At 40.8% G+C, this 15,603-nt stretch overlaps 1 protein-coding gene and 1 non-coding gene across 8 annotated transcripts in view; both read right to left on the bottom strand.

Moving 5' to 3' along the window:
* Positions 1–1,639: 1,639 nt before the first annotated feature.
* On the bottom strand, positions 1,640–1,745 carry LOC138434819 (U6 spliceosomal RNA). Its single transcript, XR_011254898.1, has one exon. It is a non-coding gene; the product is annotated as a U6 spliceosomal RNA (small nuclear RNA).
* A 4,905-nt stretch (positions 1,746–6,650) lies between these two features.
* Positions 6,651–15,603, bottom strand: part of CDC42 (cell division cycle 42) — a 49,597-nt gene continuing 40,644 nt past the window's right edge. For all 7 annotated transcript variants that reach the window (XM_069579106.1, XM_069579107.1, XM_069579108.1 and 4 more), the window contains 3 exons: positions 13,123–13,232; positions 12,794–12,991; positions 6,651–8,168 (listed from right to left, as the gene is read on the bottom strand). In XM_069579106.1, coding sequence (XP_069435207.1) covers positions 8,079–8,168; positions 12,794–12,991; positions 13,123–13,232 — 398 coding nt within the window. In that variant the 3' untranslated portion in view covers positions 6,651–8,078. The remainder of the gene's footprint in view (positions 8,169–12,793; positions 12,992–13,122; positions 13,233–15,603) is intronic.

Raw genomic sequence — 15,603 nt, forward strand, 5'->3', positions numbered from 1 at the left:
ATCATCTCCCTGGCCTTGGTTACTCTCTAAGGTCCAGCTTTCTCATCAACAGACCCTGCTCTGCCAACCCAGAGGGCTGCTATGATGAAAAAAACAATTCTCTACAGTTGAGTAGGGACTACAGGCAGACTATCCAAAATCAAAGGCACCTCAAAATCCTCTAAATCTATGCAAAGGAAAAGGGAATCATTCTCTCAGGCCAGAACTGTTCCTAAAGTCACCTTCCCCAGAAGGTCCTACCCAATAACCTGCCATGCTTGCCCTCCGCATTACACGATGCTTGAATTACATTTCTTCAGCTTTGTTATTAGTCACATACATTTGATTTTCACAATATATGTATGGTTAAGCACACAGGTTCCAGAATCAGGCAGACCTAAGTTCTAATTCTGGTTGGAGATGTTAAGCAATTCTGAAGTCTCAGAGTCCTTATCTGTAAAACAAAGATGCGTGTATGCTCAGCCACAGACTGCAGTCCATCAGGTTCTTCTGTCTGTTAAGTCCTCCAGGCAAGAATACTAGAGGGGGTTGCCATTTCTTACTCCAGGGGCTCTTCCTGACCCAGGGATTGAACCTACATGCCCTGTGTCTCCTGCTTGGCAGGCAGATTCTTTACCACTGAGCCACCTGGGAAGCTCCATAAAGCAGTTACTTGCAGCATAAATCTCACAGGGCTGTTCTGAGCATCAAATATGATAATACCGTGGGTTCAACAGAGTGCAAGCACACAGTCTGTGGTCAGTAAACATCGCTATTCTTTTACCAAAGAGTATGTTCCATTTCTTTTATGAACCTCAATAATTAGAGCCCTCCTGGAGTGATTACTGCTCCCTCCTTAACACTCAGATGTTTGTGGGGGCCCCTAAGAGCTACCTCTCTTCATACTACCCCCATCCCTAACCTGGGCTCTTGTTTACCCCAACAGGCCAGGTGCCTCTCTTGTGTCTCCTTTCCTTCCCCCCAGAAATCCACACTCATCCACCTGACCCCTCCAGCCTCGTGTATCTCTCCATGTCCAAATCAGACCCAAACCTTTTTCAAGAAGCCTTTCCTGATTTACTTTTACCTCCTACCTTTCTTCTCCCCAACACCACACCCACACAGCTCAATGTGATTTCTCTTCTTGGTGTGTTCAGTTCCCCTCCCTGACTTTCATTCTTATTAGCACCATCCTCATTCGTCCCGCTATCTAACAGAGGGCCTCTTAGTACTAAATGAACATGTAAAACTGACATTACACAAAACAAAAGCATGGGGGAGACCTGAGTTCTTAATAATGTCTCCGAATAGTTCTTATCCCTTGATATTCACTGAACGGCTTGGAGCCGCAAGATCTTCACGCTTAGCTTCAGGGATACGGCCAACCTGGGACAACAGTCCTAGGAATTCTGGGGCACGGAGGAAACTGCATGGCTGACCTGATCTTCAGAGGGGGTTTTGTGTGTTCCTGCCTCCCGAGTGTCCGAGAAGGAAAGCAACTTCAGAGACGAAGCATCTCCAGCTCTTGGGATACACACCCTACGAACATGAAGTTATTTCTATGAAGTTGAGAAGCTTGGGTCTTAGATTCTTTTTTTTCTTTTGGCGATTCGTTTCATATATGATACTATACATGTTTCAATGCCATTCTCCCAAATCAAAAAATATGGAGCGCTTCGCGAATCTGCGTGTCATCTTGCGCAGGGCCCATGCTAACCTTCTCCGTACCATTCCAATTTTAGTGCATGTGCTGCCGATGCAAGCGCTTCGATTCTTCTTAAAGCAAGCTCTCAACCACCTGGAGCTCTACCACCTGAGCTCTATACACAGTGAATCTGTACTCCTGTAACTACGCAAACTCCCCAACATACACCCAGTAGCAATGTCACCGTGGTGTTGGTAAATACTCCCTCCCATAAACCTAAACTGTCCCCAGTGCAAAGCAAATCTGGTAACTGGTAATATTTGCATTGCACTTATGTGTTTACAGAACAGTCACATATATGACATAATTTACAGATGAAGCAAATAGAGCCAACGGACATTCACTGACAAAATCACAAAGCTAGTACAGTCTTATAATTGGGGCAATTATTTCCCACCAGCACACACCATCTCAGATTTTTTCATTCTGACTGGCTACAAATTCCGACTCCTAACGTTTCCTAGATAATTCAGAAATTTCCCTAGTCCACCAGGGAACTGGCTCAGTCACTGTTCCTTTCTACCTCACCACCTTCTCCCTACCTTCTGCCACCAAGACCCTACATTGGAGGTCCCTGGCAGTCCAGAGGAGCCTGGGAGGGTTACAATCCATGGGGCCATGAAGAATTGGACATGACTTAGCGACTACACAACAACAAAACCAGTGATGAGGGCCCCACACTTCCACTGCAGGGGATATGGGTATGATCCCTCGTTGGGAAATGAATATCCCACACACCCAGCAGCCAGGAAAAAAAAACACCCACCCACATACAGGGATGTTGTTAGGCAGAGTCCACCTGGAGTCACTGTCAGTTTTAACTTAAACTCACCACTAGGCGGAGTTAATCTCAACAATCCAAGAAATCCATGGGCTACAGAACAGAGGGTCCAGAGTTAAAAATAGCTCAACAAATTGTTTAAAAAAAGAGACAGCTGGATACTGGCACAAGTTTTCCCACTTACATGAGGCTATACCCCAAACAGCCAATGGCCCGTTATCAGGGAGTAAAGAAAGAATTTTCAGTTTAGACTTTATGGCTCAAAAGCAATGACCATCTGTAAACCCACCCAGACACTCTGCTCCAGTTGCTGCCTCTGAGAGGACTGGTCACATTGGGCTTTGCATCAACTTACACCTAAACCACAAACCAAGAAACTAAAACCCCATACAACCAAATATTAATGTATCAGAATACGGCTAATACAAAGGAAACCACTACCTATTTAACCACTCAAAAAAAAAAACAAAAAATCAACCCACTTGCAACTATACTCACTGACAAAAGAGGAAATAAAAGCCAAGTGACACTGCCCAAAGGTCTGACAAAAAACCAGGATGCGTGTGGGTGTGAGGTGGGGGTGGGGTGGAGTTGCAGCAGAGGAAACAAGTGACCGTGAGTTAACAAGCGATTTCATCTCCCCAAAGTCCAATGCACTCTGTTGGAATAACTTCAATTTATACTCATTTCTCAGAGAAGGCAACGGCGCCCCACTCCAGTACTCCTACCTGGGAAATCCCATGGGCGGAGGAGCCTGGTGGGCTGCAGTCCATGGGGTCACGAAGAGTCGGACACAACTGAGCGACTTCACTTTCACTTTTCACTTTCATGCACTGGAGAAGGAAATGACAACCCACTCCAGTGCTCTTGCCTGGAGAACCCCAGGGACGGGGGAGCCTGGTGGGCTACTGTCTATGGGGTCGCACAGAGTCGGACACGACTGAAGTGACTTAGCAGCTTAGCAGAATACTCATTTCTAGCACTACCTTATATTTTTGAATCTGGACCTGTGTACTCTCTGCAGGTGAATTAGAATATTTCTGAAGAGTGAAAAAGATCTCCATCTTCAATGAAATGTGTATAGTACACTTGTCTTGAAGTTATCAGGGAAATACAGCCTTCCTCTACATTCCAGCTTTAACTTAGAAAACCTTAGCTGAACTCTACAATTCAAATACCTGCCCTCTTCTCAAACTGCTGCCTAAGCAACCTAACCGCTGAGATGACTGCCTAAACTATCTCAGTGTCAGTCCACCAGTAAGACTATGACTATGAACTTTGTAAACCTTCTTTCCGACTAAGGCTTACGAAGAACTGAGTGCCAGCTTGGGACCACAAGTATGGAGACCTCTTCCTCAAAGGAGAAAAAAGCTGTAAAGACTGTAGTCTAAAATTACTCTAAAACTCATGTCAGATATAAATGAAACCTTAAAGAGACAATCCAGTGCCACAGTTCTGAAACCTGGGGCATATTAAAATAGCAAAAGAGCTTTAAAGCCATGATGTTCCTATAAAAAATAATCTGAAAAAAAAGATTGATGCCCAGACCCTATTTCCAGGGATTGCCTAAAATTGCTGCAGGCATTATTTTCCTTTTTTAAAATAAGCTCCAAAGGTGCCATTCACACAGTCAGAGTTAAGAACCACTGAGGCACACACTGGTCCCCAAACATCAAAGGTCTATCTTGGGAATATCTAAAAATTAGATTGATTCCCAGGTCCCACCCCACACCTATGTAGATTTGCACTTGAAACCTCAATGACAGTTAAGTACAGACTTATTTTATACACAAAGGGGCCAGGAGAGCGAAGCTGCCCGCACATGGAGTTCGGACTGTCATTCTCCAATGGCTCCAGAGCCTAGTACAGAACAAGAGCTCTGACGAATGAATCTATGTTGTGGGCATGCACGTGCAGAGAAAAGTTTTACTCTCTCACATGGTTATTCAAAAAAAAGGCAGGTATCAAAACTGTAAAGGAGAGAAAATTCCAAGCAGAAGTCAGGAACTCACATCTGTTTTATTCTCTGCTAATATCCTCAAGAGCCTTATTAAGAAGGAAAGAAAGAAAACCATACTTTTTAATTACTAAATCTGAGGGAAATGAACGTCTGAGTGGCAGGCTTTGGGCTTGGCTATGTGGAACCCTCTGGACAATGGAACGTGAGGGATTTTCAATGTGCTTGTTCCTGCACCCACTCTGGCTCACTACCTGATGTCCTCTCCGGAAGGCTCCAGAACAAGAAACATGAAGCCAACCTGAGCCCAATCTGAAGCTTGGAGGCAAAATCCAACTGACCCACAATCTAGAAAAATAAATGCTGTTGCATAAGGCCAGCTGAGAGTTAGCATGGTTTGTAATGCACCATTATTGTAGGAACAGTTAATGGTTTTTTTGTTTTTTTTTGAGGAGGAGGGGCTCTTCAGAAAAAAATACAAGTAATATATAAACAAAGTATTGTAACAGTCCTGGAAAGAAGAAAATATTAAGGTGAGGTCTTCTGTTGAGCTTTTTAAGTTAAATCACCATGCTCTGAAGTTAAGGCAAACTGGGTAAGTCTTACAGAAAACAATGAGAGCTAAATCAGGAATGTGATTCAAAGACACTCCCCTCACATATTATTCAGATATCCTAACCATGAAGAGCTCAGTCTTTCCTGAAAAATATCAGAGTTGCTACTTCTTGGTGAAAAACCATCCAAATTTTCAATGTATGTTAGCTGTACCCAGAGAAGACTAAGTTTCAAACCTCAAGAAGCAGGGTCCCTGTACACTAGTTCCTTAGCATTCAGCACCCTCCAAACTAACAACATCAAAATGAGAGGAGAAAATTAAGAGAATAGTCCAAATCTAACAATGAAGAAAAAGTAGTATCTTATCCATTCTATGAAGATATTGTGAAGATAACTAGAAGACACCAATGATCTAACGACAGCTTTTCAGAAAAAAGCACCACTACACTAAATGTATAACACAAAACTTTAAGAGGTATTCTGATTATATTCAATACTATGAAAATAGGCCCTGCTTCAGAAAAAGGAAATATAACATTTTAGAAAGCCAAAGAATTGATGCTTTTGAACTGTGGTGTTGGAGAAGACTCGAGAGTCCCTTGGACTGCAAGGAGATCCAACCAGTCCATTTTGAAGGAGATCAACCCTGGGATTTCTTTGGAAGGAATGATACTAAAGCTGAAACTCCAGTACTTTGGACACTTTATGCGAAGAGCTGACTCACTGGAAAAGACTCTGATGCTGGGAGGGATTGGGGGCAGGAGGAGAAGGGGACGACAGAGGATGAGATGGCTGGATGGCATCACGGACTCGATGGACGTGAGTCTGAGTGAACTCTGGGAGTTGGTGATGGACAGGGAGGCCTGGAGTGCTGCAATTCATGGGGTTGCAAAGAGTCAGACACGACTGTGCAACTGAACTGAACTGAACCTCTTCCCAACCAGCCCAGCTAAGTTCTAGCACAGAATAGAATCAAGTCAAACATGACTCCACATAGAAAATTATGAAAATGAGGCTACACACTGTATCAGCCTTATTAACTGAATTAACAGCCCTTAGTTTCTAAGATTCTCATATAGATCAGTATAATGCTCTCAAAAATAAATGAATCATTCTTGGCACCTACAGAAAATGTGCCCTATATTCAGATACAAGGCATAGAATCTGTAATTTGATAGAAGCAGTTTGTGGTTAACACCTTTGGAGCAGTGGTTCTCAAACTTGGCTGCATAATGGAAGTACCTGGAAAGCTTCTAAATAATCCCCTGCTCAAGCTGTACTCTACAAAGCAGCAAAGTTTGAAAACCACTGACAGAAAACTTGGGAGAAAAAATAGCTGCTTTCCCACTAATCCATGGATTGGAGGTACACTGTCATTTCAACAACATGAGCAGTGAGCTGTCAGAGCACTTCTCTATGGAACCCACTTGATATTAAAGAAAAGGAGTTGGCAGGCTACCTGTCAAACTTAGGGGAGAAGGCAGAAATCTGAATATGAGGAGAGGAAAAAATATCTCAACCTGACTTCCAGAAAACAAAGTACATTAAATCTTTATGCTCTAAATTTTTATCCTGAAATCTGTTAGAAAATTGATGTCAATGAGAGTCAAGTTCCCACTCCTAAATGTCTAAAGATTAAGAGGCGGAGGGAAAATAACAATCCCCAGGCTGACTTGTGAAGGGTTTTTTTGTTTGTTTGTTTAATACATCTGAAAAGAATGCATATACAAAGAATTGAGACATGAGAAAGCATTGGTTCAACACTAACGAAACCTACAAGAATTAGGATTTGGGGAAGGTGGGGAAGATAATAACATTTTTAAAACTTGAAAACTGCAACCAAAATAAGCTGATAAAATCCTTATTAACACTTCTGAAGAGTCTTCATAAGACTCTCCCTAGGATTTTTACTGAACTAGAGAGCCTCACCTGGCTGCTCTAGGGTTCCTTGTATGCAAAACAGAAATAAGGGGATTTCCCTGACTGGTCCCCATGTTGTTAAAGGTTCTCCCCCCACACCCCACCCCCAGCTTCTTAATGAAGCAGGTCTCCATCCTCGCGACTTGGAAGAGGATGTGAATCATCCCAGGCATCTGTCTTCCAGCACCACCCCCTTGGATTTCCTCTATATACCAGGTCTTCAGCTGTGTTCTAGGAACACCATATCATACACTATTAAGCTCCATGTCTATCCTAAGCATATTAAGACAATGACTGACAGGGGGGAAAAAAAAGTTTTTTAATTATGTACTCAATCCATTTGGTGTATTTCAAAAGGTGCAATACTTTTCTTCATTTATCAGTGAAAGAAGTTAGAAATTAACTTCAAAAAAAAAATCAGCAAATGGCAAACGAATTTCCTTGAGAGTCACAGTCACATATATAGTGCATCCTAGAAAAGAGGAGGGGCAAGACAGGTTCCACCCACTTTCATGAGTTTCATCAAATACTGGACCTACTCAAGGGTGGAGAGAAAAGGCAACTTTCAAAAAGGAGTATATTATTAAATGAGGCGTTTACTATACTCCTTCCTAAGAGCACCAGGTGGGGAACATGTTCTCTAAACTAGATCTAGGAAGTGGAACATGGAATCAATCCGTCCTCCTCCCCTAAGGGCTGCCCAATGGTTAATGGATTTAAAAAAAAAAAAAGACTAAATATAAACAAATCCCACACACACTCCCCCGCCCAAACAAAAAAAAAGAAAGAAGGAAAAAAAAAACACTAGATATCCCAGATTACTCGCCAGAGTGGAACCCGGGAACAGCTTTAACAGCCCAAATTAGTCTGTTACAGAGTCATCACAAGCATGCCTTGCTTTTAAACAAACAAAAAAAATAATAATTTTTTTGAAACGACAAAACAAAAAACTAGTACTGATCACTTTTCTGACAATACACAATTACTCAAAATTAACTAGTATTGAGAGGGGAAGGGGCCATACCTACGGGCCTTGTCTCACACAAGTGCATGTGGGTAGGTGCAGGGCATTTGTCATTATTGCAAAAATGAATTTTAATTTTTAATCTTTAGTTTGATTTAAACATTGCTTTTAGTATGATGCCGACACCAGCTGTGCAGAAAGGGCTCTGGAGAGACGTTCATAGCAGCACACACCTGCGGCTCTTCTTCGGTTCTGGAGGCTCCAGGGCAGCCAATATTGCTTCATCAAATACATTCTTTAGGCCTTTCTGAAAAGGGGTAGAAAGAAAAAAATTTGCAGTCTGATATTCAGTATAATAAAATTGAAGATCAAATTTAAAACATTCAAGCCCCCAAGAGTTGGCAAAGAACGAGTCACTGAAAAACCCTGAATCTCAACACAATCACTTCACCAAGCTCTGTCCAGGCAGGGCACTGGAAGGATCCAGCAATTCAGGAGCAGAGGAGCAGATATTCACGAGTGAGACAGTGGTTCTTTGAGAAAGCTTTTTGCAGACCAATGTATGTCACAAGAAGCAGACAAGCACACGTGTCATTTGCTCATTCAATGAGTTTTGTACAATGTGCTGCTGAAACATTTTCCATAAAAACAACCAAGCAGCTCTGCATTCAAACGAAACAGCTGAATATGGAACAGGAGTGAGAGGTCGGGCACTGGGCAGTGGCACCCTTATCACATGAAAGGCGCAGGCAAAGATGGAGAGAGCAATTACAGTGGCTGCATCAGAGGTATTCACTCTGAACTCCCCTTTTCCCACCAATTAAGAGCCAGGGGGATTCAAGGAAGCAGAAATGTGGGTACCTTATACATATGTGAAACTAGAGCCAGTCAGTGCAACAGGAATAAAAAGCTTCATCAGGCATTTATACAAACAATTGTATATTTTTAATTTCAAAATTTGAAGGTAACCACAATTGTACGTTTCCCCTCACAATAAAATCAGAAGCAGGAAAATATAAAGGTGGCAGCTTTACATCTCAACATTAACAAACCTTCAGTCAGCTGTTAAAATGGATGCTATTCTTAAAAGAGTGTAACAAATGATCTCATAAAGCAGTAGCAGGTACATCAATATCTTTCCCACCCAGACTGACAAACACTCCACTACAGCACAGACAGCCAAAGCAATAGCAACACAAAGTTTCACTGCACAAAGGAAAACCAGAAAAGAATCCTCCCTTCCCCAGTACACTCTACTAGCAGGTCACCCTTTCCCATAAATTTTGTCATGCAATTACAATTAACAATGGATCACAAGAGTAAAATGATGTTTGTGTTATTTTCTCCATCAAGAACTAAGATCTGTAAGTGTTAAAAACTCTTAATTTTCTCCAAGGACATTCTTAATGCCAGACCAAGTTCCCTTTTGCAATAGTAATCCAAACCAAAAAGCTCTCAGCATCAGGCAACTCAAGCAGCAGAAAGTTAAACAAGTCCAACTTGACTACTGATCACAAAAAATATTCTGTAAGATATTGCATTCTTGATCAAAAACTAATACAGAGGTTGCTCTAAGGTAGTGAGTAAAAAGACGCAGAGGCTTTCAAACAGGATGGTTTTATTCCTTTGTTTTTAAACGATCTTTCTACAGTAGTGGGACAGGAAGCAGCAGCAAAGAGGGGAAGGAGAAAACAGTTTAGAATATACAGCACTTCCTTTTGGGTTGAGTTTCCGGAGGCTCGAGGGCAGCTAGGATAGCCTCATCAAACACATTCTTCAGACCTCTCTATAAGACAGAGGGGAGGAGAGAGAATAGCAGCCAGGTTAGAGGATTAGAAAGACTAGCAGATACAACAGCAGTCCGGATTAAACGGGCTGAATTCACAGAAGCAACGCACCTTTAGAAACGTAACTGCCAGAAAGCTAGATCTTAAGTCCATTATCAAGAGAGTGAATAACTGAACAAATGTCTTACCTCAAAACAGGTTAACTGAGCAAGAAAACAATTTTTGTGACAATGCCATATGTTGATTTCTAGAACAATCACACTTTGAAATCTAACATTACAACATATTAATGAAAACAGTGCCAGAGGAATAAAATGGATATGTAAACGCAAGATACATGCATTAAATTAGGATCAGTACTTGTAAAATACCCAAGTACTTCTAATGACAAGAATGGCACACGCATTTCGGAACTAAACCTATTACAATTTCAGGCTTCTGTGAATTCATCCCCTGAATAACTGAAGGACACACAGCAGACTAACAAGCATGCTACATGTTTCTAGATTCAATGACATATCTAGATGGGATTCATCAGGATCTCAGATTAAACAAGTTTTCCAGAACAACAGGTTCAGGCATTTAGAAAAAGTGTTAATTGTTCAGCAGTACCAACTGGGAGAAGTTTAAAGAAAAGACTCTAGAAACAGCATACACTTCAGTTATTCAGTAATGTGTTAGAGCAAGTAACTACCACCCAATAGGAAAACAAAGAATGGGGTCCTAGAATGAGTTTTAGCAAGCAGATCAATGCTTTTAATGTCCGCGTGGGGTATCAGAGCATAAAGCATGGAGTGAAAACAAAGAATATTCTCAGCTCTATAAGGAGTAAGATGCAGAAATACACTTACACCTCAGCCAGAACTCCAGCGTGACAGTATGACTCAGCAGTACTGGTACCAGGTCTATAGACTCAACCTAAACTCAACCTAAATCTGAAGCCACAGATTTACCACCCAAAGAAGCTTCACATGTCCTTTACGTCAGCTGGATCCCAAGTAAACATGCCCCTCAAAGCCCCAGAGCACAGCTCCGGTAGCAAATGTGCAAGCCCCAGACAGCCCCGCTGGCCCTATTTTGCTCACCGCCCCCACAGAGTATCTTAGAAGACTGGCACCACATATTCCATTAGGTACAAAATAAATGAGAAATAACAATAAGCACTTGAAAAGAAACAAAGGTTAAGTTTTCTTCCTTCTGTGTCTTTCACAAACTAGAAATGCTAAACAAGTCAAAGGTTCTTCTGAAATTTTTTCTACATATCTAGGAGCAAATTCTGGCTGTCAAACATAAAGGAGGAAAGCTATCAAGGAGAAATAAATTTTATAAGGGGAAAGAAAGAAGAGGACAACAATTAGTAACTAGGGCATCCCTTAATAAGAAGTATGTTCCTGCTTATTGACAAAGATCAACTAATCCCCTACAAGACAAACCTAATCTTTGTTTTAATCACACTATCTGATTATATAAAGAGTTCAGTTTTAGAGGAACCAACAAATTCTGGAGTCCTAAAAACTTCCGGCTTCCAAACTGCACCAGGGACCCCATTTTCTGTCTTCTCTTTTGATTTCTCCAAACTTCAAAATCTGATAAGAAAAATATATTTGCTAAGACTTTTTCAAATTTCTGTTCTCTGAAAAGGAACTTCCTAAATAAATCTGCTCATATTGTAGAACACCTTATATGGAAGCATCCAATTCTCTAAAATAAGCTTCTCTTGGGACCTAAAACTGGGCCCACATGGCTTACCTGCCTCCACTTCCCCCCAAAGCAACCCATATTCAGAGAATGGGGACATGCAACAGTTAGCTGACTCAAGTGTTCCACACACATCCTTCTTCAGTACACACACAACATTTTTCTAGCAAAACACAGAGGCGTTAGGCATTTTTTGAAGTCTCAGCCAGCTGTACAATTATCCATTTTTTAAAATCTCAGCTGTACATGTAAGAAAATATAAAATCATCTCAACTTGTAAATATCTGCAATGTCAATACAACAGAACTGAACTGTCAGGAAAAACCGGGCTTGGAAGAGTAAAATTAGGCCTTGAAGCTATCCTGTGAGATATCCAGCTTCGAGCACAAATTTTGTGTTTACATATCCAGCCCAGGGCTAAATTGTAGATTTCTAAGTTATGTCTACACCCTACTTACTACATACCTAGTACATGTAGAATATGTAACTATATGCCATTTACTTTGGTATATATATAATCAAGAATCTGTCTTTTTAACTTAATTTTTTTAAAAAAACCTATCTGAAAAAGCAGTGTGAGAAATATAAGTGAACATCACATAACTGTAAGAAATCTCTACCCTTCAGTCCTGCCTTATTTTAATTAGGCATGTCTGCTCACTGTTCAAACGTCAAAAAACAGAATAAAAAAGTTCTGGGCTAATTATTTCCATAATCCTTCCTTCCACCCCCCAACAGAACAATTCTCAAATGGGAGAATAGGTTGGCAATACCATGAAGGCAGAGAAGGTGAAACCACACAAGCCAGTTGTAACTCTCACCCAAAATATGCTCAGCACTGCTCACTGTCCTCAGAATCTGAAGTTTCCCATCAAACTACGAACAGAGTTCCAATTAAATCATTCAGAAAGAAAAGCGAACAGTGTAAGGAAGGAATGCCTCCCAAAATCTAGGAATAGAGACATTATATAAAGGCAAACTTGAGAAATGGCCAAGGTAGCTTTCTCTGAAGGTCTCAATAATTACGACCAATTCCCGATTTCAGATGAATTACCCCAGGAGGCTATAGCATCAACTGTCAGTACTGATAAAGATGAGATTTACTTAGATGAGATTTTAAGTTGGGGGCAGGGGGAAGAGGGGAATCATTCACATACTCTTATAAATTTGTGCTAATATGGACCTTACCATTAATTAAATTAAAAAAAAACCCACAATCCCTGACCACTACAAATGATACATAAAACAAGGAGCTCACCAACACAAGCACTTTATTTAGAGATGAATAATTTTCTTCATAAAAATGGAGACCTCTAACAAGACTTCTAACAGTCTTCCTGGGCAGCTTTCTTGAGCACTGCAGACCACTGTCAGAAATAACCCATGTCCTAAACGCTACTCAAACCGCTCCACTGTTAATAGACATGGGGCTCCGCACAGTCCTCACCTGTGTGAGTGCAGAGCACTCCACATACTTGACAGCCTTCAGGTCACGGGCCAGCTTTTCAGCAGTCTCTGGAGTGATAGGCTTCTGCTTATTCTTAGCAAGTTTCTCAATAGTAGAGGGGTCATCTCTGAGATCAATTTGGGTCCCAACAAGCAAGAAAGGAGTCTTTGGACAGTGGTGAGTTATCTCAGGCACCCACTAGAGAAAAAATATTTTAAAAAAAGAAAAAATACACCTGCATTAATCCACAAGCCTCCAAAGCTATGTACAAGTCAACAGAAATTCTACGATACCCTTTTTTTCAGGGAGAAAGTATCTGACTAACTCACCTTCTCTTTCACATTTTCAAATGAGGATGGAGAGACCACTGAGAAGCAGACCAGAAACACGTCTGTCTGTGGATAGCTCAGCGGTCGCAACCTGTCATAGTCCTCCTGCCCTAAGGGGGAGAAAAGCAGAGAAATCAGCAAGTGAGTCTTGGTGCCTAACAGCATTAACATCACAAGCAGCCAACAAATTAAGCACGTAGTTAACAGCACACTTACTAATGAGAATGTAACTTATCTAATAAAATGTATAGCTTTGTAACAGAATATTTAAGCAATACTCTCAACTCAGCTAATTCTAGTTAAGAGGTACAAGCTATCTGTGATAAAATAAGTTAAGTCACAGGAATGTAGTGCTCAGTACAGGGAATATTGTCAGTGACAGCTCAGTATCTTTGCATGATGTGCATAAAAATATCAAGTTACTATGTTGTACACCTAAAACTTATATAATATTGTGAGTCAACTATACATCAGTAAAGAAAAAAAATGGAGAAACTTTTCACTGCTTTAGAACAGCAATGAATTTGTTATGTATTATGTGCCTTGATATCAATTTACAGTTTTCAACAAACTGCTGCCAGAAATGATTAAAAATCAGATCTACTCAGATCTAAGAAACAGTGACAGTGAAACTGTGTAAGGCAGGGGTCCCCAACCTCCAAGCCATGAACCAGAACCTCCTGTCAGATCAGCGGCAGCATTAGATTAGAAATGAAGTGCACAGTGAATGTAAGGTACTTGAATTATCCTGACACCATCCTCCCTACCCCCAATCCATGGAAAAATCTTCCCTGGTGCCAAAAAGGCTGGGGAGTGCTGACCTAAGCAAACAAAAACCTCAGTAAAATCCAGCTGACAAAATCCACTGCTCATGACTACCAAATCAGGCTCACATTTAGTTAATGGGTACGTGTAAGACACCAGTACTTGAAACTGAAAACACATAGAAAAAAAAGAACTCAACAAGAATCAGTGTGATGTTAAATTAATATGGAGGAAACTCTGGTGAAAAGGAGAATATTTACATGGTCTTAAAGATTATTTATAAATCACAAGGGGGGAAAAAACATAAGCACACTATGAAGAAATGACATCACCTGACTGAGTGATCAAGATTACCACCAATGAGTGGCAGGTGAATATCATATGCCTCTACATTCATATACTAAGGAAGACATCACTAAGGTAATATTCCAACCAAAACAGCATAGTTTGTACCTAATCATGAGAAAAGAGACCAAAACCAAAATGAGGGGAGGAGGGTGAGGATTCCTAGGTCTGTAGTATATTAAAATGTCATGAAACACCAAAAGAGGCTGGGGGCAGAAGAACTGATCCAAATTACAAGAAACTAAAGAGACATAACAATTAAATGCAATACATGGTCCTGGACTAAAAGCAGAAAAAAACTGGACTTAGATCAATTGACAAACTGGAATCTAGATGTTAAAGTACAGTATCGATGCTAAATTTCCTGAAGTTGATTACCATTATACAAAAATCTCTCTCTCCTTAGGAAATTCATACTTATTCAAGGCTGTGTGTGTTAGTCGCTCAGTTGTGTCCAACTCTTTGAGACCCCATGGGCTGTAGCCCACCAAGCTCTTCTGTCCATGGAGTTCTCCAGGCAAGAATACTGGAGAGGTAGTGATTCCTTTCTCCAGGGTATCTTCCACACCCAGGGACTGATCCTGGGTCTCCTGCACTGCAGGCAGATTCTTTACCATCTGAGTCACCAGGAAAGCCCTAATTCAAGGATAATGACAACTTACTCTCAAACAGTTCAGGGGGGGGAAAAAGTATGTACAAATATGTTGAAAGAGGAAAAAAGCAGATAAAACATTAACAACTGGTAAATTTTGTTAAGGATATAATGTGGGTTCCTGGCACTATTTCTGCAACTGTTCTTTACGCTTGAAATTATTTCCAGATAAAAAGCGTCTTAAAATATCCATACACATTTCCAAAACTGTGAAGGAAAGGGAAGAGTCACAGAGAAAGGATTTCATAATCCAATTTCAAAACTGAACTACAACAATCCTATGTATTAACAAGAACAGTTCACAGGAGGCGCTCTCAACAGGAAAGGCGAGAGGAACTCCAGGGTCCAGGTTGGGTCTCCACACGTTCACTGTGGAGGGCAAGGGTTCAATCCCAGGGGAGGGAAGACTAGGATGCACACAAATCATGCAACCACAAAACAAAGAGAAGAACAGGAAAGTACTTGATGACACTGAACTGGATGCTAAAAATGATGAAAATGGTAAACTTTATGTTATATGCATTTTACCACAGTAAAAAAATATTTTAAGGGGAAAAAAGGAAAGTTAAGTATTTTGTTGTTGTTGTTCAGTTGCTCCTATGTCCTACCACCTAGGAAACCCTAAATATTTTCTATGCCAGTGATTTTTTTTTTGCCACCAATGAGAACGAATTTAAGAATTTAGGGTAGCTATCAAAACATGGTAATTAAAGATGTCA

This window comes from Ovis canadensis, chromosome 2 (genome assembly GCF_042477335.2).
Source record: "Ovis canadensis isolate MfBH-ARS-UI-01 breed Bighorn chromosome 2, ARS-UI_OviCan_v2, whole genome shotgun sequence".
Lineage (NCBI taxonomy): Eukaryota > Metazoa > Chordata > Mammalia > Artiodactyla > Bovidae > Ovis > Ovis canadensis.